General features: G+C 39.8%; 1 protein-coding gene across 1 annotated transcript; it reads right to left on the minus strand.

Moving 5' to 3' along the window:
• Window positions 1–27,484, minus strand: LOC140235853 (uncharacterized protein KIAA0930 homolog). Its single transcript, XM_072315851.1, has 9 exons — window positions 27,367–27,484; window positions 25,174–25,322; window positions 22,373–22,480; window positions 20,858–21,034; window positions 6,164–6,304; window positions 4,389–4,598; window positions 3,707–3,845; window positions 413–559; window positions 1–108 (listed from the first exon to the last, which is right to left on the minus strand). Exons 1-9 carry the CDS (start codon window positions 27,482–27,484, stop codon window positions 71–73), a joined length of 1,227 nt encoding a protein of 408 aa, XP_072171952.1. The 3' UTR covers window positions 1–70.
• Window positions 27,485–27,954: the final 470 nt, after the last annotated feature.

A 27,954-nucleotide genomic window follows, 5' to 3' on the forward strand; every position in this document is an offset into this window, starting at 1 on the left:
TACTGGACTACTCTACCTAACACCTGAGATGGAACGGATGGCTGATGCGGGTTTCCACGGCAACCATATGCTAGCTTAGGACGGGCTTCTTCTTGACTTCAAGGACGTCTGTGAGAAGACAAAACGGTAATGACAGACGGAGTAAAGTCTATGTGAAGACAAAAAAGTTATAGGAGAAAGAGTGCTGTATTGCAACTGATTGACAAATTATCCTTTATTAAAAGTAAATACACACCAATTATGCAATGTTTTGAGTAAAGCTGATAGCCATCAGATACAAATCAGGGAGTGGTTTCATAGTAAAGTCCTGATTTTGCAAAATGTTATAGTGGACATTTAGGAAGATATTTAAGCCCAAATGGTTCTGGCTTTATCCCTCCTATTGAGCCCCATGTTCTGTTACAGCTCTTACCTGCTATAATCCTGTGCCAAGGTAGGGTGACATAGGTGAGATGGACGTTGAGAGCGGGCACCTGGCTACCCCTCATGGTGAGCCGGAGGAGGGCATCCGACGTCCTCCGCATCCACCGTCTGCTCCAGCTGCTGGGAGGACCCTCATCTGTTGCCATGGAAACAAGCCACGGGGGGTCAACGATAGTATTATGTGACAAGAGACCCGGGGATCTAGCGCTCACCTGAGTATCGCAAGTTCACCTTTCACCCAGTCACTAATCTAAATTACACACAGCTCTACTAAAATCTGACCAGGCATTCGTAAGTAGAAGATGAAAATGTACTATGAGGGCCCTAATTTGGACCCCAATTTGGGAGGTCCCAAATTTGGACCTCCATTAAAAATGCACCTTACTGGACTGAAAAATACTGACACCACAAGACTATTATTCATAGCACTCAGACACAAAGAAGTGCAAGTGCCTCATCACTTCATTCAAGAATGTGGGTCTCTCATACCCCTTTCAGTAACCCTCTTGGCTCGGACCAGGAGCGGACCAGGAGCGGACCAAGTCAAAAATTTTGAGTTTATGAATGGGTGGGGGCCAAAGTGGCCCGTGCCAGGTGCGGACTATTTTGGCGCTGCTGCAGCTAGCACCAGGCGCGGACCAGGCATGGGCCTGGTGCTGGTCGGAGAGCTTATGAACGATAGCAGCGCCAGGCACGGGTCAAAATTCCTTTCACGGTCCAAAGGTCACAGCTTACGCTGCTCCGCTCGAAGCGTGCGGCACGCACATCAAATATCGCGCGAAAATGCACTTCCGCTCTGTCCATGACGTGTTCAGTTACCATGGCAGTTATCCCTATACGTGACTGAGTTTATGAATGGGTCATCGTAAAAGTAGCGTGGCTCTGCTATAGTTACTGAACGCAATTTTCACTGCTTGGCGCGGGCTAATTCAGCTCGGACCAGGAGCGGGCCATAAATGCATGAGTTACTGAAAGGGGTATAAGACAGGCTGTGGTTGAACTTGCTCAGGTTCAGTATGTTTTGACTGATGTTTTGTTAAAGTTGTTTTTCTCCAATTTCATTTTGTTTCTCTTCACACAAGAACTTTGATCACTATTCATTCACCCATCCGTCTAAAGTGCTAGTGGCTTTCATCTAGAATATTATTTGGTATTCCATACTACTTACTCCTCTTTGTTAAGCACCATTAAAAATAAAAAGATACAAAACTACATTTTTTTTTTCAGATGGCTATGAAACCTTTTGCCAAATGAATCATCAAAACACTGACCTATGGACATTACTTGGAACCAAGGTGAGAGAAAACAGACTCGAGGTATAATAGTGTACGAGCTGAAATTTTCGCGAATTGCTACTCAGAGGACATTTTCGCGTGTTGTTAATTTCGCGGTTGCGAGGGTCTGACTGAACTTACTTATTTGCGTGTTGTTATTTTTGGCATGTTGTTATTTTCGCGGTTCAAAGGCGATTCGTGAAATTCGCGAAAATAAAACCACCGCGAAAATTTCAGCTCGTACAGTAAAAGGGGACTAGAAATGTCGCTTTGGCGACTGGTATGCCTCCGCCATAATGCATGATTTTCCCAATAGGTCTAGATAGTAGTAAGTGGACAATGTGTGATTACATTTTCACAAAATTGGCAAATATTGAAATGACAAGTTTGTCACAAATGTGTTGAATGTTCACCTTCCTTGACCTAGGTTTAATTGGATGAATAGGAGAGCATGTATCTAGGGATTTAAGGACTTTAACTTGACTTTGACCCATTCATACATTTAGGCATTGAGTAATTTTCAAGGTACAGGTGTGAAAAAAAGTGCAATTTCTGAATTGAATAGTAAATTGTTACCATTTTCATCTGGCCTTTGACCCTAAAATTCATAAGATAATCACTTTCAGGTAGAACATGCATAATATGTACTAAGTTTCAAGATAACTTGAGCCACTTCCGATATATGGAGGAAAAAGTTAGTTCAGCACTTTCACTTGATCTTTGACCTTTCGACCTTTGAGGCTAAAAAAGAAGAAAAAAAGAACTTTCCAGAGAATTTCTATTAGGTAATACACATGCATACACCAGGTGTAAAAAAAAAATAACCCTGCTGGCATTGCATAAATATGAGGAAAATAGTAAAATTTTGAAATGTTGCACTTGACCTTTGACCCCTGACCTTTGACCCCATGAACCCTACATTCTCTAGATAATCACTTCCAGTCAGTACATGTATATACTATGTTCCATGAAGATACCTTGAACAATTTTCCAAGGTACGGAGAAAAAAAAGAAGTTTTAATATTTTTACTTGACCTTTTGACCTTTGACCTTTGACCTCATGACCCAAACTTTCACCAGAGAATCTTAATCGGGTAATACATGTATACACTAATTTTGAAGAAAATATCTTCAGGCATTCAATAGATATGGTGGAAATAGTGAAATTTTATGTATTTGACCCTGACCTTTTGACCTTTGACCTTTGACCTCATGACCCAAACTTTCACCATAGAATCTTAATTGGGTAATACATGTATACACTAAGTTTCAAGAAAATATCTTCAGGCATTCAATAGATATGGTGGAAATAGTGAAATTTTATGTATTTGACCTTGACCTTTTGACCTTTGACCTTGAGCATGTGCACCCAAAAGTTGATAGGCACAACTTCACCCCCTAATACACATACATGCCAAGTTTCATTAGGATACCTCAACCGGTTTTGATAGTTACCTTGTCCACAAAATTCATTACGGACGGACGGAAGGACGGACGGACGGACAACCCGAAAACATAATGCCTCCAGCACCACTTCGTGGCGGAGGCATAAAAAAAAATTAAAGTACATGTACCATACAAGAGGATCCCCAGTAAGATGAGCATAATTCATTCTCTTCACAGATCAGAAAACCAATTGGAATACCGAGGTCGAACCTACTGATTTCAATAGGATGCATAGAAACTGGATATCTCACTGGCCCATTCATGCTGTACAAACAAGTGAAGCCGCAGTGCCGCCATGTTACCAGGCACACTGACTCTATGGAGATTTGCACATATTTTCCAGTAGAGACTGTCACCAAGCTCACATGATGTCATGAGCTCCATACACAAGTGCATGGGTGATGTGCATAGTAAGATGGTGGTAAAGAGTCTTCAAAGTCATTGGCCTGTGAGATATCCAGTTACTTCCTATAGAGCTCAGGGGATCGAACCATGCAATCTTTTCACACTGTTGTTGGCAGTACCAAGTTGCCAATTTGAGGATCATTTTTTTTTTTCCTGACCTTCAGACTGACACGTCGCCTCCTCCTCTTTGCCGTTGGAGAGTTTGGAGAGCGTCTCGCTGTCAGACTGTGACTTCCGCAGCCCTTTGTGGATGGGGGAGCTCGTCACAATCTCCTTGGGTACCCCAGGGGTGGACGGCTGTAGGGTACGGGTATCAAAAGTGAAATCGTATCAACATGGAATCCAAAAGACAGACTACATGTGACAAACTACACAGTTGCATTGATCAGGATATTTTCCATTCATAAGAGGGTAATTGCTATTTTCATATCTTTAAAAATTCCAACTATTCTTAATGTTATCATAATCATTATCAATCATCACAAGCACTGTCATTACTATCACATTTTTATCACCATCAATTTTATCATTATAATTTAAATTATCATTAGTTCCAGTTCACGTAGGAGCAGGAGTATTGAATAGACAAACTTCTTTAAGACTTTTTTAAAATAGTGGTTTGTTTGTTTCTTTGTCTGTTTTTTCGGTCACAGGTATTCTTTCAGGGTCTCCTTCTCCGAGGGCAAAGGAACCAACTGTGCCACTTGTAACAGTGTTATAAAATCTTGTATAACATGTTCAAGGAATCTAATTTATGTAGAAGCACTGCTCTTTTTCTCAGACAGAAGATAGTCTATCACAAGGACCACAAACCAATTCAAAGAATACACCATTACCTACCCCGTCACTTGTCGAGTCAAAACTCTCTGTTGCCGAGGCTACATCCTCTGTGCTGCTCTCTACAGACGAGGACCAACTGGCGCGGCTGACCGCGACCTCCGCGAAGCCCTTGCCCTCCGGTCCCCTCATCCGAATGAACTCGACTCGGCCCCGCCCGCCCTGGTAGAACCCCAGGGAGACCTTGCTGGCTACCTTTGATGTCATGCTGGCCTGATTCGTGAATATGCAATGACTGCATTAATACAATGGACCGGTTTACTATAAAAGCTGCTGCACACTATACGATCAGACTGGTCGTACCACCTCAAGACCGGAAGTTTGATATCACCAGTCTAGCCAGTTTCCAGTCAGGCGACTGGATCTTAGTGCCAGCCATCTGATGTGACATGTCAAATTTTCACGATCGGTCATGGGATTTCAGCCAATCGCGATACAGTATAAAATGCAAGCGCATGCAGTGCGCAATGCGTGCGCTTCTATACTCTTTGGTATGGATGTACTGAAGCCAGAACGGTCATAAGCCTAGCTGTGTGGTCTCATCGTACAGTGTATGGCATCGAGTCGTGCAACTGATCGTATGACCCAGCTTGCCCTACAGTTGTACAACCAGTCTAATCGCATAGTGTGTGGTGGGCTTAACATATTCAAATTCTATGCATGCCTTTCTGATAATGGTTCTTCTTGACAACCTAAAAGCTTGGCCAAGGTTTGCCCAGCATAACAACTTATGTACACTTGTATGCAAACTGAATTCCAAGTATTGAAAGGTGATTTGAGGTAAAGGTTTAATGAAATGGATCATTGCTATGTCAGGATTGAAGAAATATTCCTAAATTTGAAAATACTAGTAAAACCGGTCTATTCAAAATATATCAATGCCTACTCTCCAACATATAAAATGGACAATATAAAATGGACATGCAAAAGAGAAAGAATTTAATGGTGGCTCACATTCATAATATGTAAACCACTGTGTCAACACATGGCATGTCTTATGGACGTGCCAAGTCTGTATTTGAACAGGTGCTGATTGCTACATTGGTGCCTACCAGCCTACGTGTGAATAATGTGTATACCAATTACATTTACCCTTGTTGTATCTTGGCGCTAGACATACAAATTGAGATTTTGATGCAATTTAAAGAGATGATATAGTTTTGCTAAGATGGGGCTTCAGGGGGGTGTTTCATCAACGTTTGTCGGCGCTGACAACTTGAATCACCATAGTAACAGTCAGTGACCAGAGCATCTCAGCCATTCAAAGCCAAGGATTTTGCTGAAATTGGTCAGCGCCGACAGTTGTCGGCGCTGACAAGCGTTGATGAAACACCCCCCAGGTTTCCAACTTCTTTGCGAGATAATAAGAAACCTGTAATGAAATATGAAAAAGCAAGTAGCTGTAAGAGGGATTCAAAGTTTATTTGACGATAACTGGTTTTGAAATGGCCGAGATATATCAAAAAGGTTGGACCCCCCTTTCATTAGGATCACCTTGTTTTACCTTGTTTTTGGATTATCTCAGCCATTTAAAAACCGATTTTCATCAAATAAACTTTGAGTTCCTCTGAATATAATTGTATGCTCTGTAAATATTTCTTCTATTTTTTCATAAGTGGTTTCTTGGTATCTCCCCAAAAGTTAAAAGCTCAATCCTCATCTCAACCAAATACCATCCCTCTAAATATTTGCACTCTAAAAGACTGTGGCTGAAGAGCACCTGCTATAGTGTGGCTATCATGTCACATGTCACTATCCGCAGGTCACCTGACAGTTACCCTGTTGTCATAGACGGTCTTCAGAGCTTCATATCTGACAGAGCCCAGGAAGACGACACTCCGGAATGGTCCCTGCTTCTCACTGGCCACCAGCTCAACACAGAACATCTGACCCTCCTGGACTGTGAAATCTCCAAATATCTATCGAGGAAATGATATATAATGAAATATAAACCACAGCAGCAGCAACAACAACAGCAACACAACAACAACAGTAGCAGCAGCAACAACAACAGCAGAAGCAACAACAGCAACAGCAACAACAGTAGCAACAGCAGTAACAGCAACAACAGTAGCAACAGCAGCAACAACAACAGTAGCAGCAGCAACAGCAGCAGCAACAGCAACAACAATACATCTACAGCAGCAGCAGCAGCAGCAGCAACAACAACAACAAGTTCACATGGATGTATATTTGAGATGTTACATAGAATATGCAGCATGCACACATTGTATGGATTTGATAGACCAATTATAATGAAGGAGAAGGGAATGAAAATAAAAATGAAAGAAATGAATGAAAGAAAATAGAGCCCTGGTATCAATACAGTGTAAAATAATAGTGTGTGGTGTCAAGTACATATGTAAGTAGTCCCCTTCGCATTTGTAAATATATCCCAAAATATCCTGATATTTTGTATAAACTCTGTATATTTATGATATAATGCCCACTATGTGGAATATGCATGAATTCTGAATTTCATTTCATTTAAAAAAATATATGCAGATCAAAAATTCTATACCTCTCACCATATCTTTAGATTTTGTTTCTAGATTCTATAGAGGACAAGAGACTGGTATTTTATAAACCATAAGTGCAGATTGCAGTTGTTGTTTTGTTGGTGTTGTTGTTTTTTATTCTGCGCAATCCTTTAATGAGTTGTGAGGAATTGGCATTGTCGCAACAATAGACATTCATGAGTGACATTACCCATTCTATTCTGTGTAACTTATGTTACACGGAACAGAATTGATAATGTCATTCATGTCTATTGTTCCAGCATGTTTTAGCAACTCTTGTGTTCACAGATATTTGGGTTATGAGAGGTTATACAGTATTCATCGCATAATCGGGCATCTGATAATCGGGAACCTTGCTTAAATGACATACGCTTCCCAGAAACATTTCCAATGCACGTTATTTTCACTGGATAATCGGGCGGGGACCTCTGATAAACGGGACAATTTTTCTTCAAGCGATCTTTGATTTTGTTGATACTTTACACAAAAAATCTACCAAAATACCACAACAATATTTCAAAGATTCCCTATCAGTTGTTGTTTACATCGAACTTACAAAGCAAGCTTCGGACTAGTGTGTTTTGACCTCCGTCCATCCAGTACACTTACATTTCAGCTCGCTGCCCGCCTTCGCGCACTTTTCTGTATGTGTAGAACCCATATATGGCGAGCTAGATCGCTACATATTGACAACACATGTACAGTGCAGTGATCGCGGCAAGTAAACGATCAAGCCGTGATGATTGAATGATTGAAGGACTTTTCATTGACGTTCCCACATCAGTTCTGGGTAATCATTTCCCATGGTTGTGGATATGTATTTATACGGAACGCCCTACGCGTACGTGTCCAAGAATTCTACGAATGTTTAAGAAAGTGCTACAGATGTACACTGTAGCTTTAATCCACATTGTTTGTGTTCGAAGAGAGGTGACAGAAGAAGAACCCGGTTGCGATTACTCTACATCATTGCGAGAATGCAGGGAGAGCTAGAGGGTCGTGCCGAGGGGTAGCGTGGTTGTGTATTCATGTACATGTACAGTACGTCAGTATGTGTGTGTGTATGTGTGTGTGTGTGTGTGTGTGCACATGTCGTATGCCGTTAGTGTATGGTGAGTGCTCATCGCGAAATCGGGCACCCCGCTTAAAGGGGCCGTGTTTGCTACTCCCAACCTGTCCCGATTATGCGATGAATACTGTAATTAAGAACCAGTTTCCATGGCAATGAATGACTATGACATCACACTTCTTTTGCATATATGGGTAATTCCATAAAATAGGGACCCACTTTGTGACATGCCTATTTTGCCAATAAACTCAGAAAATTGGATTTTTGTTCAACATAACTTTAAAGGTAGGGAATCCCATTTGCATGCCTTAAATGAAGAGTTGTATAAATACAGTGGTATGTTGAAGAGAGTATCATTTTAGAAACTCCCATAAAGTATTGAAAGTGGAAGGTAACATTTAGTACATTTTTATTGACCGTTAGATTTTGAACTGAATTTTTTTTCGGGGCTCACCGTAAATTCCAGTACATTGCTAGGCTACCTTTGCAGACCCATGCACTGCATGTGTGTCCATCATGTGTATTTTGTGAAGAAAGTTCATCAAAACTTACAAACATTTCTATATACATTCTTGCCACACACTCTATATGCTATTACATCAGCTCTTATACTTTTAGATTTGTGTTTATAGATTAAAAAAAAAATACAGAAGACTGCAACAAAAAGGCTTAAGTGTGGCTGACACACAGAACTACTGAGTAGTTGAGTTTTGTGCATTATTCAAATTGTAGATAACTGTTGACTTCCAAATTTCTCAGCAGTGGCCTAAACAAGTCCCCTGAGGTTCATATAGAATGTTTTGCTGCATTTTGGGAGATCTGTAAAAGGTATCCCCTACCTTTAAAAAACATTCATATTGAGTAAGTCCCTTGAAAACTGACTGAAAATTAACATTCTAAACTGAAATTGAAGGAAGTCAGCATACCAAATTGCAGTGTATGGGGAAAAACTGGTTCACCATGTAAATGGGACACCATTGGTGTCCCCCTTACACGGTGAACCATCCATTTTGGCATCTTACCACATATTTCAAACTAGTTCTATGTTTGTTTCAATAGAAGTGATTATTTTGAAGTAAGAAATTAACTATACTACTGAAAAAATGACACAACCCCTATTTTTGGCCAGGAAAAAGATTCTTCAATGTTTCTCGTGTAAGGGGGACACCAAATATTATTTTTGCATTTTTTTTTTTCAAATTAATAGAGTGGTCAATTTTTGATACCTGTTACAAAGAAACCACAGCTACATTGTAAAATATGCCAATGAGGAGCAAATTATTGTTGTGATAAGACACAAAAAATTAGCTATCACTGTGCTCCGACGTAATATTTAGGGGGACACCAAAGCCACGTGTGTGAAAATTATAATTTGGTCTTTTTTCATATTTATTTATTTTACCCCAATTTTCTCTTGAAATCTTTTAAACTATGTGATTGCTACCAAAATAACAATAAACAGTTCAACACTGGTCCTTAATATGGATTCCACACTCATAAATTAAGGTTTCTCGTGTAAGCAATTATGGGGACACCAAAACTTACATGTGAAATGTCTTTCTTGGGATTTACGTGCGCAAATGTGTATCAATTGATGCATGAATTATATTTATAGTGTTCAAAATTTGCTCATCTTTTATCATTTTTGACCCCTTAAAATAGAGTTTAATCCACAAACAAGCTGTAAATCTGTCTAACTGGTGTTACAGTAAAATGTCGCACAATTTTGCCTAAAAACGTGATTTTGCACTTTTTGTCAAAATTCATGTGGAACTTTGAAGAAGCAATTTCTATATTTTACTTTGAAAAGGAAGATACTTACCTGAATAAGAGTATTCAGAAGTAAAATTGATTTAGGGTATCAGCCATTCCATGTAACTAGACACCAGGGCCTTAAAATTTCAAGTTCAAGCAATTAAGAAAGAGCATTCATATTTGGGTAGGTATATGATCAAAGGGTGTAAATCTAATTTTTTACTGCTTTTCACTTCCTAACAGCCGAGTTACACCTCCCAGAACAAAGATCACATTTGCTACAAAAATGATGCCTCTTTGGTACTTTTTTTATTTCACTATTTAAGGCATGTTCTATTACTTATAGATTCATAATTTTTTGATGCAAGGTCTTATTGTATACCCATTTTACCATATCAAGTTGTTTTTTTCATTTATATGTAATGGGTTTGGCAATATTTTCGATTGAAAACACCCTCGAAATGTGTCACGCGAGTCACAAAAATAAGTCTAAATTTTAGATTGCTTAAAAAGTAGTAGACTATATGAATTCTAGCTGATGAATAATGAGGATCTAAGAGTCCTCAGTCATACCAGAAAATAAGGTTTCCATTTGTAAACCCCTTCATTGTAAAAAACACCAGAACATTTGTGTCACGCGAGTCACGCAAGGATTTCTTAGGGTTGTCACGCGAGTCACAGTTTACAAGTTTGAGAAAATTAAAGACCAGAATGATTGAGATTTAAAAAAATAAATTCTACCTTAAAACTAAATCATGTAATATGTTTAATTTTCCCAGTAAAAGTACATTTTTTATGTTAATTGGTAAATAAGTAGTGTTATAATAAGTAATGAAAAGCTAATTGGATTGTCAGCTTTCGTCTGGTTGGTCAGTAGAAAAACTGGTAGGAGGTGGGGTGGCCTCCTCATCAACAAAAAAGTAAAATGCATCAGGAACTTTTCATGAAAATTACATCTACTTGTACTGTATGTCAGCTCCACTTCTGTGAAGTTCTTAAAACATTGCTTCATAAAGTGGCAACAATCAGCAAGTTACATTGTATGAAGATGACAAGAAAATTGCTTCAAATCTTCCCTCAGATTTTGCTGTACTCCAAATTGGCTTCGCTGAGAATCATTCATGCTCCAGTTAAGATATTAGTCCAATCTGCCATTTGGAATCAGGTGCAAATAGCTCTCTACATATACATCAATCATGTGACCCCAGGAGAAAATTATTACAAGTCATCATCAATGATGAGGCCTACAATGTACGTTAATAGACCATGACAAAACAGTATTATGTTGTAGACTGTAGATTTTTTGGATGAACTTCTTTAAGTGGTCAGCAGTGAAGTGCATTAGTCAAAATATGGTTATATGGTCCTGCAAGCCAATTCAAAATAGCTTTGTTATCAGTGCCCTACCTATGCTGAATGGAGAAACACAACATTGACCTACAATGTAGTGTGGAATTTCAGCACTACAAGTCAAGGGAAAGATCCAGTTGAATGGAGCAAGCCTGAAGTGACAGAGCTGCGGCTATGTGAAAAATCAAATCTTGTGCTCTACAAATATCTCCACTGCTAAGGAATTTTGTCTTGCTGTAATTCTTTAAACTCTTCCTACAACTTTCATCACAATCAAAGGGAAGTTGAAGATTGTTCTGAGGGTTTGCACCTGCCTGTTATCTTTGGAATATATATAGCTGCACCACATAACTTAATCATCCCTTCGATATATCACCTTCAAAAAGTGAATATCTTGTCGCAAAAAGGTTCACTTCTCAGAGAAGCAGTGGTGATCTATCCAATAATGGCCATAATGATGGAGGAAATGAGGATACCATTGGGCCTGCAATTGGCTGATGGTGGCAACTGCCTTCAGCAGAAAGCATCCAGCTGCATCTCTGGCACAAGCCTCCTAAGTGGTCAGAAGTGACAATTACTTTAAGTCACCTAGAGAAAAGGGGAATATATTCCACTGGCTGGATAAAAGAGCCATGGCAGCCTGAACCTGACATCTAATGCAAATTACAGCAGCCATATCTTGTCAACAATAGGAGACTTTAAATGAATGAAAAGATTGAGTCTTAAAAATAAAAATAAAATGGCCCCAACAAACTAGGCATGAAAACTGTCTCCACGAAGCAGTGACAAACTTTCTCAAACTACAGAAGACACTTTGGCAAAGAAAACGTAATAAAGTATATACTGTATCATGTAGTTAGCTATGATTAAATAAGCAAAACATGGTGATCATTCTTCACATCAGACTCAGTAATGGTAGATAAAGAAAAAGAGTATCAGTATGTGTGAACATTATCTGTTATAAGAAGTGAGGATTCTTTGTGCATCAAAATAACTTTGTTTCAAAAGGAGCTTAAATGGATTCATATAAATCCATAAGCAAATCATTTCATATGCAAGCTAACCTAAAGAAAGTTTAAATTTGATTCATTTTGAATAGAAGACTAGTTGATACAATTATAGGGAATAAGGGAGAAAAAGAAAATTCATTGAAAAAGAATGATTTCCCAGAACTCTTGATTTGACAAGGAAAAAAAGAGGTTCAAGTTAATTTTTTGCTGGATGTTTTATGCATTAAATGTGCTATGAGCTCCCATGATTCCATCAGAGATTGGAGTTAGATGATTTCTTTATTTTAAAGATATGTGTGATGAAACTAACCATAAATAACATGTTAGGTTTAACATTTGGCTCATTTCACTCAATAAAACTATTATATTAGGCTCAACTTTTGGTCCTGAATGATACTCGTCACGCGAGTCACACCCATGTGTCACGCGAGTCACATTTTTTATATGCCATCTGAGTTCAAAGGAAAAGTCAAGGCCTGATAAAATTTTTACTATTTATCGCTTAATGTCTCAAAATTGAATGCAGAAAATTCTGTGTACATAGGACAAGTACTTTCTTACGAAAATTCATTTACGTACAGTAAGGTCAGAAATCTTCAATAGTGTCGCGTCACGCGAGTCACAACAAAAAAAGTCAAGTATCTCTTACTAGAATGACTTCACATCAAAAATTTCTATGAACCAATGTGAAGGGTCCATACCTTGATTGAAATATGTAAACTAAACAGGTCTGCAAAATAAATTTTTCAAGTATTAAACCATAACAAGTCAAAATTTTGTATAAATGTCACGCGAGTCACAATGGAATGGCTGGTATGTAATTTTTAAGCAATGACAATATGAAGCAAATAGAAGGGGCATTTAACTAGTGGGACCCTTTTTAATGGAATTACCCAAATATGTACACTATTCCCCTGTGACCACCATGGCTGTTTCCTGAAGACATGCCAAACTTCAAATTCAGAGACTTTTGAACTATAAATGATTTTCATGGTGCTTTTATACTACTCTGATTATTTGATAAGGGCCAGAGGTTTGTTTTTACTGCCCAAGGTTGGGTAGTGTGTCATATTGTATGCCCCTATGACTATTAAACATGGCTGCTTCATGGTAGCATGCCACACTTCAAATTTGGTGACTTGAATTCTATGGCTCATCTTCGGGCTCTCTTTATACTTCTCTGATTATTTGACGAGGACAAGAGGTCTACTGCTTCTGGTTGGGTAGGCAGAATGCTGGGCTAGATTTCATCAGGTGTATAATTTTTTTGTTGTTGATTTGTTTACAGATGTTTAACATACATTTTTTTTTTTTCTTTTGCTCCATTCTGTAGCCAAACGTGCCCCTATTTTAGAATTTGTCACTTATTTCTCTATCTTATGATGTATTTATCATTTGATTTTACTCATTCTTTCTATCCATCCATTCATTTATTCTTTTGTTTTTTATTATTATTATTTTTTTTTTTTTTTTTGGGGGGGGGGGGGGGACGGCTGTAGCCCATCCATCCATGAGCCTCAATTTTAGGTTCAGATTAACTCCCATCCCTCCACTCTGCTATAAACCCGCTGAGGATGGTTTGATTTTGCTACAATACACATTTCCCACAGATACCTGCCCCTCAATGGAAATTTCTTACAGAATTTCTTACTCCATCTACCCAGTTTATCTTTCCAATTCTTCTCTATGCAACTGTATTCAGATCAAAGTTCTCAAGATTTTTGTTTTGTTTGTTTTGTGTTTTCTTGTGGTTTGTTTGTTTGTTTTTCTTTGTAAGGGAGAATTAAGCCCAAATACTGCTTATGTGTGGATTGAGGGAATGCAGCAATGTTGATAGATTACATCAGCATACACGTAGTTTGAGGAAAATACTTAATGACCTTTTAAAGTTTAATGTTGCCATTGCTAGAAGAAAAGACTTTAAATGTAATGCCTAAAAATACCTACATCAAAAGAATATAATAGATTGTAGATGAGCTTTGAGCATTACTTTTGAAACTTGAGCATTTTGAATGAAAGAGGAGTTTGTAATTGTATGTTAAGGCTCGGTCACACAGCCCAAAAGTCGTGTAAATGCATGAATCACGCAAGAAATCTGATTGTGCGTGCTTGTCCGTTGGATTTTCGCTGATTTATGTGATGAAGATCACCAATGAATTGTGCAAGAACTACAGAAAGATCACGCAAAAATCACTTACAAACCATGCACATTCAGCGCATAGGCACGCAAAGGCCCCGAACAGGGCGAATACATAGTATGGTCATGCGCGACGACTGAGGTCCACAGAAAAACCACGCATAATCTGCACATTATCACTAATGAACTGAGTATGAATCGCGCATGATTTGCGCATGAACGTGATAGCGGCAACATTTTCGTGAAAGATCACTCATATTCCATGCATATTTTGCGCATAAAATTATGTAAAACAGCGCAATACTGCGTAAACTCTTACGCGAAGCCGAGTTTTGATCTGCTCAAAACCTGGAATAGTGTAAAGTGCCGATACAGCGCACATCGGCGGACAACTACAAAGGTTCCACTTAAGACAAACTCATGAAATGCGCAAATCGTGCATAGTTGTATCACATACAGGCTGTAAGGCTCGAATTTCTTGCGTGATTCATACGTTTATGCGACTTTTTGGCTGTGTGACCGGGCCTTTATACATGTAACGCTCATACATACATGTGTATTGACAGCTGCATGTTTAATTCACACACCATGGACTTTGTGACACAGCTGTTGTACAATTTATGGAATGTTTGCAGTAAAATCTGCCCCCCCCCCCCCCCAAGGAAAAACGCAGTATCTACATCCAGCTCCATTTCTAAACAACCGAGATATTCACCATTTTATCTTTTTGCCAAAGCCCCTGGAAAATATACTCTTTTGAAAAATTCCTTCATTGTGGAATTTTAGTCTATCTAGCTACCAATTTTCCTGGAAAATATCATTTTGTGTTTTTGTTTTGTTTTTCAGTTATTGATGAAAATGTAGATACTTTGGGGAAACCCCACGCAATTGACTGATTTCCCCAAGGAAAAACGCAGTATCTACAATGGAACGAATTTCCCCAAGGAAAAACGCAGTATCTACAGCGGAATGACTACTAGGATTAATCTTCTGCCATAATTATGTATGCATGTATACATCATTGTTCAAGTATTCTCTGGCCCTGGGGGATGCATCCTCCATCCCCCCCCCCCCATTTATGCCCTGATTACAGAGCAGGCTTCATAAGATTATTAAATAACAGATCGTTCTTGGAACGTTTTGCTTAAAAGTGTATCCCAGACCGATCTTGCTGTAACGTTAGGCCTAACGTTACGTCGATACGTGTTTAATATGAAGCTTGCCAGGGCTGTAATATGATGCTACATGGCCTAGCCGCTAACTAGCATCTAGAATACTAGATCTAGATGTGTACAGTCTAGGTTACAGTCTGTCTAGACCAAAATAAATCTAAATCGGATGTCTGGACCTAGATCGATCTAGACTAGGTCTAGTTTTTATGTCGTTTATTCCAGTCTGGCTATGTAGCAGGCTACACGAGTCTACCGCCTCAGGTTATACATGCACGATGCTCACAGAAAAAAAAAAAAAATAGCCTAACGTTAGAACTGCAGAAGGTTTAAGCCCTACACGAGCCAGGACTCTTTGATTAGAAAAAAAAAAATACATCTAGAACCGGTCTAACGGTTAGAATGAAGTGACATCCGCTCTCTAGGCCTATTCCTTGTTCTGGATTGAACCTAAGTTTAACGTCGCGTAAATTTGTAATGTAGCTTTTTTTACTTGTAAGTTATGTAGCATGCAGCATGGGATCATGCATGCATTTTACGCAACCCAGTCTCACTAGGGTCTAGACACTGTCTAGATCCGATAAGAATTAAAATACAACTTATTCTTAACTGTCTCTATTTTGTCCATTTACCGTGGGTACCTATTTTTCACATGTATCTATAGTATTGTCAACTCTGTAATTTTAAGACAGTATGGTATGGTCATGGAGTAGATAATTGAACATTGACACTTCACTAGACTTAGGATTCTAAGAAGTGGTTAAGTTTTAGACTTCTTACTACAGGCCTGCCCTAGAGTAGGCCTATTCAAGTCCTACACTAGATCTTTCTTTAGACTTTCGGAATACGGACCCTGAAAGTTCTGATTAACGTTAAGTCTAACATTAGAAAAGAGACGCAAGACTCAAACGTTACTGTCTAGACAAGTCTAAAAGACTTTAACGTTAACGTTGTTAGACTTAGATCTAAGGGAGGGTGTAACATGTTACATAACCTGACGTTTATCCGATACAACACAAATTGATCTATTGCCTTTCAACGAAACTTTCGGATTCGGAGCCTGAGGAATTTTGACAAGGGTCTAGGCCTAACAAAGCTACTTCACAACAAGTTATAGTACGGATAATGTTCATCATTGAGGTAGAATATGAAAGAATAAAGCCGATCGTTTATCACACGAAGCGAAGTAAACATAAATGTATGCATTTGTGTTTACCTCGCTTCGTGTGACAAACAAGCATTTGTGTTTACTTCGCTTCGTGTGACAAACAATCAGCTTTATTCTTTCAATATTGAAATAGTTTTGAATAACTTACTCATTATCTGCAGATAAATTTTTCTTGAGGGCTAGGCTCACGAGTAATTTTCCCCACGACAACATTTTGTTTTATTCCAAGTACACACTCCCACTGTATGCTGACTAGCCGGGCCCTGTGCTGACTGACTGCACAGGCTCGCATGCAGCATCAGTGCAGCTAGCTGCAAGCTGTCAGTGTTGTGTTGTATTGTTTAATGTGCACTCGGTTAGTCTTAATCACACACTGTGTTTTATATTAGGATCACGATCTCATCAAAATATTTACTAATCAGTATTGTTTCGGTTAGATATTTTGAACATTATGTCTTACTATTGAGCAAGTATATCTAAAGAAAGTAATTTATGTTCAAATTACAGAACAACCGGCAAAGTATTCACATATATATATATAAATAACAGTGTCTGGTAATTAAGACTAGCTTTGTAGATACTGCGTTTTTCCTTGGGGAAATATTCATCATGTAGATACTGCGTTTTTCCTTGGGGAAAGTGCAAGTTAAGTGTAGATACTGCGTTTGGCAGTTACGGAAAAGTGGCTTTCTAAACATTTTTTCAAAAATCTGAATATGTCATATGAAGAAGGATTGCCCACTGACTATATTTATGCAAAAAAGTGAAAATCGCCAAAAATGTTAGATACTGCGTTTTTCCTTGGGGGGGGGGGGGGGGGGGGGGGGCAGCAGTTTGCAGGGCTACAAACTTCCCCAGACCTGAAAATATACTTGCACAGGAAAAAATAGATGTAAAAGCAAAAATCACATTTTGGTTTGGTAAAAAAAAGCAAAGATTAAACTCATTTAAAGCTGCATCATTATGTAACTTACATTTCATTAAACAAATGAAAATGTGCATCCAAAAATTAAGTTGTAATGTATGATGGGGAAAAAACTACTAAATATTGTAAAAGACATATACAGTACCAAATTGGTAGTTTTGAGTTTGTTTGGCACTAATTACAGAATTTGAATACATCATCTTTTTTGAGATTAGAGATCTATGCATTTCAGATACATGACTTCAAACAATACATTACTGTTAATCTGAATGGGGATCACGTTTCAAGGATATACTGTACGTGCGTGCTGGCTGAGACCCAATAAACACACAGCCAGACAACACACACACTGACTGTTGATAGTTTGCACAATTCCTCTTATCAATCTGGTGTACACTTGTAGTAATTCAACACACCCCCATTTCGTATCGCACCCTGGAAAAATAACGAAACGAGATGCATGCCACGACTGTGGGCACTAATGGCACCAATGAGGTGTACCATGCATCAAACCACACGCAATTTTAATAGACTGATAATGCAGGCGTCCCTGCACAATCATGTTTTGTGCATTTGGTGATGTAATTACGATGCAAAGTTGGACCAAATTACTCGCACAATGCCATAAAAAGTGGCAAGTGCTTTCCAATGAAAAATGCAACAAAGAAAAGCCTTGGGGGTATTTATTCCACCAGACAGCCTTTGTTCATTCTCCCGTTAAAGGTCCCAGCGACATTCATGTTTATAGTCTTTGGAGCCTTGCAGTATCTTGGCAGTAATCTTAATGGGGATGGTGGGGGGGGGGGGGAATCAAATGCACTGTAGGTAATGGGGAGCTTATTTACCATTCTCATAAAACAGCACATGGCATAAAAACAGCTATTCTATTTTATCGGAGTTTGACAAACAGTCATGGTAAGCCCCAAATGCTCTCAACAACAAGTACATGCAATCAGATAACTACAACATGTACACACTGTAGTACCATTCATTTGATGGGAAGATTTACACCTTTTCACAATATGATATTATTTTTTTCTGTACTGGGGCTTGGTGGAGTTGTCTTGCATTTTACTGTCTTTTATGCACTCTCTAACGATATCATATGAAACATTTTGGCTGCTCATTTTAAACTCCTGCCAAGCTTTGCTGGCTAAGCTACTTGCAAGTATAAATGCATAAATCTTGAAATGGGTACATACAATGTGCAGCATTGTACACACACTCTTTCACACATGAAGATCTGCAATTCGTTTGATAATTGTGTCATCAATATTATGCTAGAGTCACACACAGCCGGGTCACAAAACAGATTTAATCCGGGTAAAAATGAGCGGGATTAGTCCCGGAATGGAGGGTAATTTATACTAGAGTCACATGTGGCCAGATTTCGAACTGGGTCCATAAGGAATTAAAACTGTATTGACCCGGTTTGAGCCGTAGAGACATGGCCCATATCGAACCGTATAAAAATCCGCTTTAAATCCTTAAAAGAATCCTTTTCGACCCCCATCGACCCGGGTGTAAACCCGCTTCGGCTGTACCGACCCGGATGTAAACCTTGTATTCATCCATTGCATGAAGGCAATGCGGTATATGGCAAGGGTCCATACGGTTTCAAGTCGGTAATGCGGGTCAATTTGGATATCAATACGGAATTGAAATCTGTGAGAAAATTTTGAACATGACCAAAAATTTTTCACCACCGTATGGTAGCCCCTGGAATCCATCAGGAATTGACACGGGTTAAGACGCGGGTCAATGCGGGTCTATACGGCTCGAACTGGGTCGATATGGTTTTAATTCCTTATGGACCCGGTACGAAATCCGGTCGTGTGTGACCCTAGCATATAAGGTTAACCAGGGCTGCACACTAACCCATTTCTTCTACCGATCTGACTTGTCTGTTCGACCAAGGTTTAATAGGTACCCAGTTTTTGCAATTTTTTTACTGGTGAATTCTTGAAAAAGTTACTGGTCTTTTCTAATACAGTGATCTTTACTAGTCTGGGACTGTCGGACCAGTGCCAATGTGCAGCTTTGGGTTAACTACAAAGAAACTCATCATGCTAGTTGAGCTATTTAATAGTCAAACACTACTGCTACAACAAGAAAAAATTTTAGTGTCGGTGAAGCTGGCCACTCACAGAATACTGTTTTAACACACTGTCATGAAGCATTAATTTAAGGCACTTGAAAAACATGTTGATTTGACCTGAATCGGTATCTGTTTCATGTGGCCACCAGAAAAGTAATGCGTACTTGTGAGCAAGTAACCAAATACTCTTTATGTGTCTATGGTGTAAACTGAAACCCCCTGAGTGCCAAATTATTCTGAGACAGCAACATTTTCATGCTTCGGGAAAACATTCTGTTTTTCAAATCTACATTAACTTTTATAGACTTTTGTAATACTTTGGACATGTTATGAGCAATGTTGTAGAGAAAATGCCAAGCTTTGCTTTATGTAAATAGTATGATAAATCTATGATTGTTTTTCTTTCAAATGACCAGTAGCTACTATTGTAAAGGCATGACTTCTGCACACAAAACAGTGACAGATATTTAGAATTTACAAAGAAATCTAGTATGGAACACCACTTCTGTTTGATAGTCAATTACCACATAAAATGCAAGCTACACACGACAGGACTGGAGTCCCATGAAACGCTTTCATTGTACTGTCGCATCTGGCGATTTATAGATCGGTTTGGGTGGGTTCATGTGTTTGAGCAGGCGAACTTGGCACAGCGTCAACTGTGTCGTGCATGCAAACACAGCACATACAGAGTTAAGTTTGCGCAATGAGGATAAAGTACCCTGCCTTGTTGCCCATCTGCTGCTGCTTGGGGACTTGAACCAGGGGCCCCATGACTGATAATAATCCACTGAGCCATACGTTCAGCTCCTATGGAGTTTGCAGTACTTACAATGTACTCGTTATGTACTCCAGAACTAGAAGTCAATTCTTGTCAATCCTTTTGATAAGGTTCACAAGCTCCTGTATCTGCCTTCCCATCATCATCACCATACCTTGTGTCAACGCTACCTTTTCACTTTAATACTCTCCGGTAATGTCTTAAGTCATAATCATCCACTCCTGCATTCTCAAATTTTCCTTGCGAAAACACACACATAATTTCACACATGCACATAAATCTTTATATTCAAAAATCTTCTCTCTTTATTTTAACAGGCTGGGAAAATCCTGCTTTAAATAGAACACTGGGACCTCTGCTTCATTTAATTGTAAGTGAACTTGTCTCATAACGGGGTTTCCTGGCATCTTCATACACGATCAAAGAGATATATGCAAAAGCACCATCACATGGTTACCATGACGACCATATCACCTGACATCCCTGCTCACCTCATCAAAGTTGTCGATGATGAAGAAAATGTTTGGGTAGGCCACCTCCGACTCCTCCCCTTTGCTGTCCATGCGACGCCGCGAGGGGCTAGCAAAGACCTGCTCCGTGTGCTTCCGCAGGATCGTAAGCGTTCCCTCCGACTTGATGCACACCGCACACGTCAAGATGTACTGATACTGCGAGGCGGGACCAAAACAAACAAGACGCTAGCAAGTATGTCTGACCAATGATAAATACTACTAGTTTCACTTTCGTTTCATATACTGTAAAACCAGACACTTTTGTCAGCAGGAAACTTGCAAGAACTTTGCGAGGAGCCCAGATTCATGAACACAAAATGCATGCAAAAGTTTTTTCTACACAATGCATTGAATGCCAATTGCCAATGCCGCGAAAGGTCACAGCTCCAATTCATGAAAGTTCCAATGACTCGAATTTGTGAAATGTTCACGCCGCAAATGATTCTTGTTTTACCATAGACATAAAAAACGCCCAGCTTTTTTCCTACTTTTATCTTGTTTCGATGAGAACCATAAAACTGCTGATGAACTCTATTCTTTCCGTCTCAGATATCCAGAAAGGTTGGAAAAAATATCATTTTGATGGGACAAGTTATTCATTAAAAACAAACATTAAATTTGACATGAATGCTCAACAATCCACTGAAGTGATGCAAAACTGCCACTACAAAGTGGAAGGAATAATGGACTCAAACAAAGTGGGGGATCTCTAATAACCCAGGAGCATACTAAGTTGTAAAACTCAAAAAGTGAGTGGAGATGCCAAAGCAGAGAACCGGGTGATGAATTGAATCTTCTCAACAAAACTTGCCAAAATGAGGAACTGAATTGGGGAGGAAAATCAAGTTGGCCCCCCTTTCTAATGGTCAAAATGGAATGCTTCTACCATGTACATGTATGGCTACTCCAAACGGATCATGTGCACTTCAATTTGCACACTGCAGTCCGTCCGTTTGGTACGTGTACATCATATGAGTGGCGGTGGGAAATGTGGTTTATTTTCATCACTAATAAGTTCCAGAATTTGTCACTTTATTGCGGCATAGTATCTTAACACTGTGATGCAAAAGTTTATAGCAAGGAAGTTACTTTCTTGAAAAGTATTACTCCTTGAAAAGTACATGTACACGTACATGTACGTTACTGAAAGTAGCAGTTGGTTGTAACTATGTACAACACATCCTTATTTCCATTGCAGGAAAGCTATTGTTAATGCTTTGGTTGTAGCTTGCCATCCAGTTCGGAAACATTAATCAACTTTGCATCAGTTTTTATTTGTCATTTAAGTCGAGCTCAAGTAATTGCCCTTGAATGGGATCTTATCATGTTTAATAACCCATTAAAGACAAACTGACTGCCATAACATGCATAAATTTTAACACAAGACGCCAGCCTGAGTACATATGGGACTAGTCTGCAACAGTTTAATCTTTAGGAATATTGCCTTGCATAGTATCATGAGGAAGTGAAACTAGACAGATGATCATCTCTCACCTGTTGTAAAATGAGATTGAGGTAAACTGTCTCCTCCCAGTCTATACTTGGCTCGCCGAGGCTTGGAAGATTCTTGGAGTCTCGTCGGAAAACTTCTAATCTTGTTTGCTGTTGGGGTGGGGGGGGGGGGGAGGAATCGAAATAGGAAATGATTGTGCAGCTTGATAACAGGAAATGGTTCACACTGAAACAAAGCAGATTAAGAAACATTACACATTGAAAGAAGAATCGAGGCGATAATTGGGAATAAGGAGGAAACACTGTTCCATTCTACAGAAGTGATCACTATTAAAGAATAGACGTGTGATGTGCAATTAACACTATGCTTTGAGAAATGACAGTAACATTTCTGGCAACACTTCCTATTTTATTATCACCAGTGTTCCTCGTGGGTACTTTGTACAATGTACCATACATGTGTACTGTATGCGGGTGTGTCATCACATCAGTACATTAAAATATTCAAAATATTTTATTCGATGTTTGCTTGGAAGCATTGTATATTTATCAATTTCCTCGAATAACTCAGTTGATATACTGTGGAAATAACTACAAAGATTTGTCTGATTTATTTCCACTGTGCATTTTTTTTTTCAAATTGAAAAAAAAAAAGGAAGATTACCGGTAATCCCTTTTGTAAAATTATGAAATCAGATGACATTAAATTAGACCCCGTTTACAGTACGGGGCCGGGCTCGGCCGCGGCTCGGCCGCGGCCGAGCCCGGCCTCAATTGCGCGGCCGAGCCTCGCAATTTTGTCCGTTTACACTGCTGGGCTCGGCCGCGCTTTTGATTCAAACCTTTCAATATTTTGTCGTAGTGGCGCTCTGCTTGTAAACAAACGCAATTTGGTATTGTCTGGTTTTCAGACCCTTTGCCAAATGAATTCCGTGGCGATGAAGTCACCGTTCGGCCAAAGGCCTTTACCGAAGGAAAAAATCCTTTGCAGGACAAAACCACCTTAAACTATACTAGTTTTCGACGTTGAGGGGGTTAATATCCTGAATAAGGAAAGATACAGGCAGAGGGTTTGGAAGCCAGACTAAAATTGGCCGCGCAATTGGCCGCGCATTTGGCCCAGTTTGCGTTTACACCAAGAAGAGGCCGGGCTCGGCCGCGGCTCGGCCACGGCCGAGACCACCTCCAAAGCGACGCCAAATGCGAGGCCAATTTTGGCCTCGCATTTGGCCTTTTGCGCGTTTACACTGAAGCGGGGCTGGGCTCGGCCGAGCCTCGCACTGTAAACGGGGTCTTAAACTTTACAAAGACAAAGACGAAAAAGGTGTGTGTGTAATGCACCTGCCCTTGGTGTAGGTATGTGATATTCAAAGTTGGTACATATGTGATAGTACGGATCATTTTACCCAGGGTGTTACCTCCATGAATACCATGTGTATTGTCACAGACCAATTTGACAACTCGTGTAACATTTATCTTTACAGCTTTATGTGCCATGTTCGCACACCTGATTCAGTCAACGGCGTGCCAAGTTTGCATATTCTGCTCAAATGCACAAACCCGCCCAAACCAACTGATAAATCACCAAAAGCCACAATGCAATGAAAGTGTTTCTTGTGATTCCATTCCTGTCACATGTTGCTCGTATTTCATTTGGTGATTTACTATCATGCAGCGTTCCCTATTGAATTTGTGAGAAAATTTGAAGTTTTTGTCCATGCCTGCTTTGCATGCAGAAGTCACACCTCTACAATAATTGATAAATCACCAAAAGCCACAATGCAATGAAAGTGTTTCTTGTAATTCCATTCCTGTCACATGTTGCTTGTACAGTATTTCATTTGGCGTATCATGCAGCGTTCCCTATTGGATTTGTGAGTAAATTTGAAGTTTTTGTCTGTGCCTGCTTTGCATGCAAAAGTCACGCCTCTACAATAATGTGGCTACTGGTTATTTGAAAGGAAAATACATAGATTTGTCGCACAATTCACTTCACAGCAAAGCTTGGCATTTTCTTAACAACTCTGTTCATTACATGCCCAGGGTAACACAAATCTATAAAAATTACATCTACATTGTACATTGAAAAACAGAATGTTGAATTCCCGAAGCATGACTTACAGCTGTACGTACATGCACAGTAGTGTACGATGCTGACTCAGAATAATGTGGCACACACAGGGTTTACATCATGGCACATAAAGAGGGTTACATTGTAATTATGTAAGTGAGTATCAAGGTTGACGCTGCAAAGGTGTTACAAAGTTAAGAGGAAGATGAGTTAAATTAGAGGATTAAAAAAATAACAACAACAAAGAGAGGATACTGTATACGCTATAATTTTCGCGTACATAAATTTTCGCGAATTGCCGCAATCATACATTTTCGCGAGTGGTTAAATTCGCGATTGGGGGACCAGAGAAAATATGAAGTGGCAAATTTTCAACTTACTAGCAAATAAGAATGATACTGGTTATACACTGCATGAAAAAAAAAATTACCAAACTCTGCTAACTAGTAAATTAGAATTCAACATTTTTGAAGTGGTTAAGTCCAGCGCGCTAGATTTCTGACGAGTGGTCCCCTTGCGATAATGGATTGGCTCTCTACAGTATTCGTAAGTAGACGTGGACGTGCGTAAGTTACAAGCTTAGCCAGTATGGTCTGTTCGGTAAGCATACTACTAGTACTGAAATGTTCGTATCATCAAGGCAAGGGATTCAGTTTGGAAGGTAATATTTTCACGTGTTGTTAATTTCGCGAATAGCTCCCGACTCGCGAAATTCGCGAAAATAAAACCCCAGCGAAATATATAGCGTATACAGTAACTGAACAAGTCTCACATGCTTCTCTTGTCTTGACGTAGCCTGCTTGCGGTGTATGAAAAAGAGCATGTCGTCCCTCAGGTCATCTGAAACGTCCGCCACAAAGTGCTGGGAGAAGAGGCGGGCCCAAAAACAGTTCACCTCCATTGGAATCATGGCAAAGCCGTCTATTGAAACAGGTGCAGAACAATTAATGATGGGTAAACAGGAATGCAGTATTAGAGAACAGGGTTTGGTCAATTTACATGCACATGTATTATGAGTCTTGTGAGGGAAACATTGTACTGGGGTAGCTGGTGCATTTTTAAAAGTACTGTAATCACCTCCAGCGCTATGTTTTCAAAAGTGGGGGGGGGGCACTTTCAGGTTTCATGATAAAAAAGCCAACAAGTAAAAAAAAAAAAAAAAAAAAAGGGTTTTCAGCTCACCTTTTTCATTCCACTTCTGGTTTCTTCAGCTGACAGGAAAGCCGACAAGAAAAAGAAAGTCTTCAATGCATTACTGGGCTCAAAGGTTAAGGTTTCATTCTATTTTCTTTCTTTTTACTGCCACTTCCAGCGGGGTGGGGGGAGGGGCAAAGCGGTGACACCCGTTGTATTTCTATGAACGGGTACAAAAAGTGCCCCCCCCCCCCCCCCCCCAGTTCGGCCGGTCATGGTATTGACAATGTTTGTGAAAGTGATCTATAGTAATTTGTACTTAAACATGAAGTTTGGTACTGTGCCTTTAATACGCCACTCGGCAAATGGCAAGTCCATTATTGGAGTGCTTTACTGTAGCAGACTGGCAATTTGTAATTTTTGCCTTTGAAGAGAGAATACTTAATCCCCATTATTGTCACCCTGGTCTTCCTGTTGGACTGGTAAATGATATGAATGTGACTAAATGCTGCAATTGCACTAGATCAATGACTATTAGTAATTACAGACAAATAATATTAATGCATGTATTGCTTGTATTGATAATAGTTGAAATACAAATGTTACAATGATTAAATAGATGTATACATGGTTCTAATTGTGAATAACTGTGATTTTTAAAAGAAAACTTGAGCAAGGTGAAATGTATGGATCTCTGTAAGGTACAGGGTCTTGAAAACATGACGCTAGTGAACTAAAATAAACAGGCAATCAATTTAAGTTACGGAACTGTATGTCAAGAATTTCAGATCTTGGAAGAACAATCCAGTTCCAACCATGTTTCCTGATGGGACATTAACACAGCTCTCAGTTATGCTGTACAAGGGCCAAATAAGTGTTCCATAGTTGTGGGTAAACTCATAATTAGTGAACTCGGCCTAGTAGCAGCTGGGTAAACTCGGGCACTTGCATGTAATGAGGGTGATACTAGTGTCTGGGTTTACCTGTCAGGCCGAGTTTACCTATTTAGAAATCATACTGTCAGAGGTACAGTACATATTGGGGTCGCTGCTACGGTTACCGACGACTAGACTTGTCCTAGACTGTGCTGTGTCTGTACTCACATTATAAATTTACAATGTAGTCTACATAGACCCTGGTCCCTAAGTTCGCACCTACTGCTTTACACTACAGCGTGTTGTAGCTACCCTACAGCAAATAATTCAACTTCAACTTCAATTAATTGAAAACCAGACATAGAGTTTAATGACTAGATTACTATATTAATAGTTACAGAAGCAAATTGATACGAGTCCCTGTGAGTGGGGACCATTATGAATGGATAAAAGAGAGAAAGAGAGAGAGAGGGAGAGAGGGGGGGGGGGGGGAGACACTGAGTATAAACCAACGGGGAACCAAACCAACTGTTAGTGTTAGGTCTAACATACTAGTAGGTGTTCTACTTGCAGAGAGCAGACGCCAACCAGCCACATCTACATGTTCACTTGACCGAAAGATCGGTCTGTATCTGGTCGTCGGGGAAATGTTCCGCGGAGACTGCGTCTGGCTTCACGGATCCCCTCCTTGTCTACGGAGGAGAGCGATAACGTCAAAAAAATAAATAAATAAATAAATAAAATAAAAGACTCCTCCGGACAGACGGATCTTTCTGCCGATCTTTCTGTCTAACGTTACAATACATCATGTTCACAGGTTTACCTGCATGCCTGCCTCCCAATCCCTGCTGCTGCACGAACCAACGAGACACTACCATTCCCTATTATCACACCGCTGCACCTGCAGTGGTATATTGTTCAGGCTACGGTCCTGAAAGGCAAAAAGGCAAGCTCACCTTGTGTTGGTAATGACCGACATAGCTTATCCCTGCCTCTTTCATCCAAAATCTCATTGATCATCTTCCGAAATGAGCTCTGTTTCGCCCTGGGTCGCCCGCCGGGACCAGTCGCCATTATGCTAGCTATCGGTCGACAAAACCAGGGTGCATTTCTGCACTTTAGATGTCCGGTTTGACTCCACAGCCGGTCTCTCTAACTCCTCTCCCCTGGCCCACAGTTGAAGCTTCCCCTTTTGCGCTTGCACATCACACACACGACCCGCGAGCTCCGAGTGTAGCGAGTATCGCCGCCAGGTTACGATGCTCCCACCCGTCGTATAGCCATTTATGGGCTAAAAACCGCAGCATATTTGAGATGATATTCCGAAAAATAATTCGTTCACATTCGTGGCACCGCCCAATCACCAAGTATAAGCCAGTTTTGCTGTTAAAACGTATTTTGGCGGTTTTTCTGTTTGGGTGAAATCTTGTTGAATTGCTGACCCGCATTGTGCTACTTCCTCGGATCAGCAAATTTATGGTCATCGATGAACAGCTGTTGTGGACTTCGCGGCACTTTCACTTTGATAGTACTTTGAAAGATCG

This window comes from Diadema setosum, chromosome 12, assembly GCF_964275005.1.
Source record: "Diadema setosum chromosome 12, eeDiaSeto1, whole genome shotgun sequence".
Lineage (NCBI taxonomy): Eukaryota > Metazoa > Echinodermata > Echinoidea > Diadematoida > Diadematidae > Diadema > Diadema setosum.

Coding starts and splice junctions, on each gene's coding strand:
- LOC140235853 (XM_072315851.1), bottom strand. CDS start 27,484: ATGGCGACTGGTCCCGGCGGGCGACCCAGGGCGAAACAGAGCTCATTT. Junction 21,035..22,372: donor TCAATCTCATTTTACAACAG/GTGAGAGATGAT, acceptor CCCGCCTCGCAG/TATCAGTACATCTTGACGTG. Junction 109..412: donor TTGGCACAGGATTATAGCAG/GTAAGAGCTGTA, acceptor GTCTTCTCACAG/ACGTCCTTGAAGTCAAGAAG.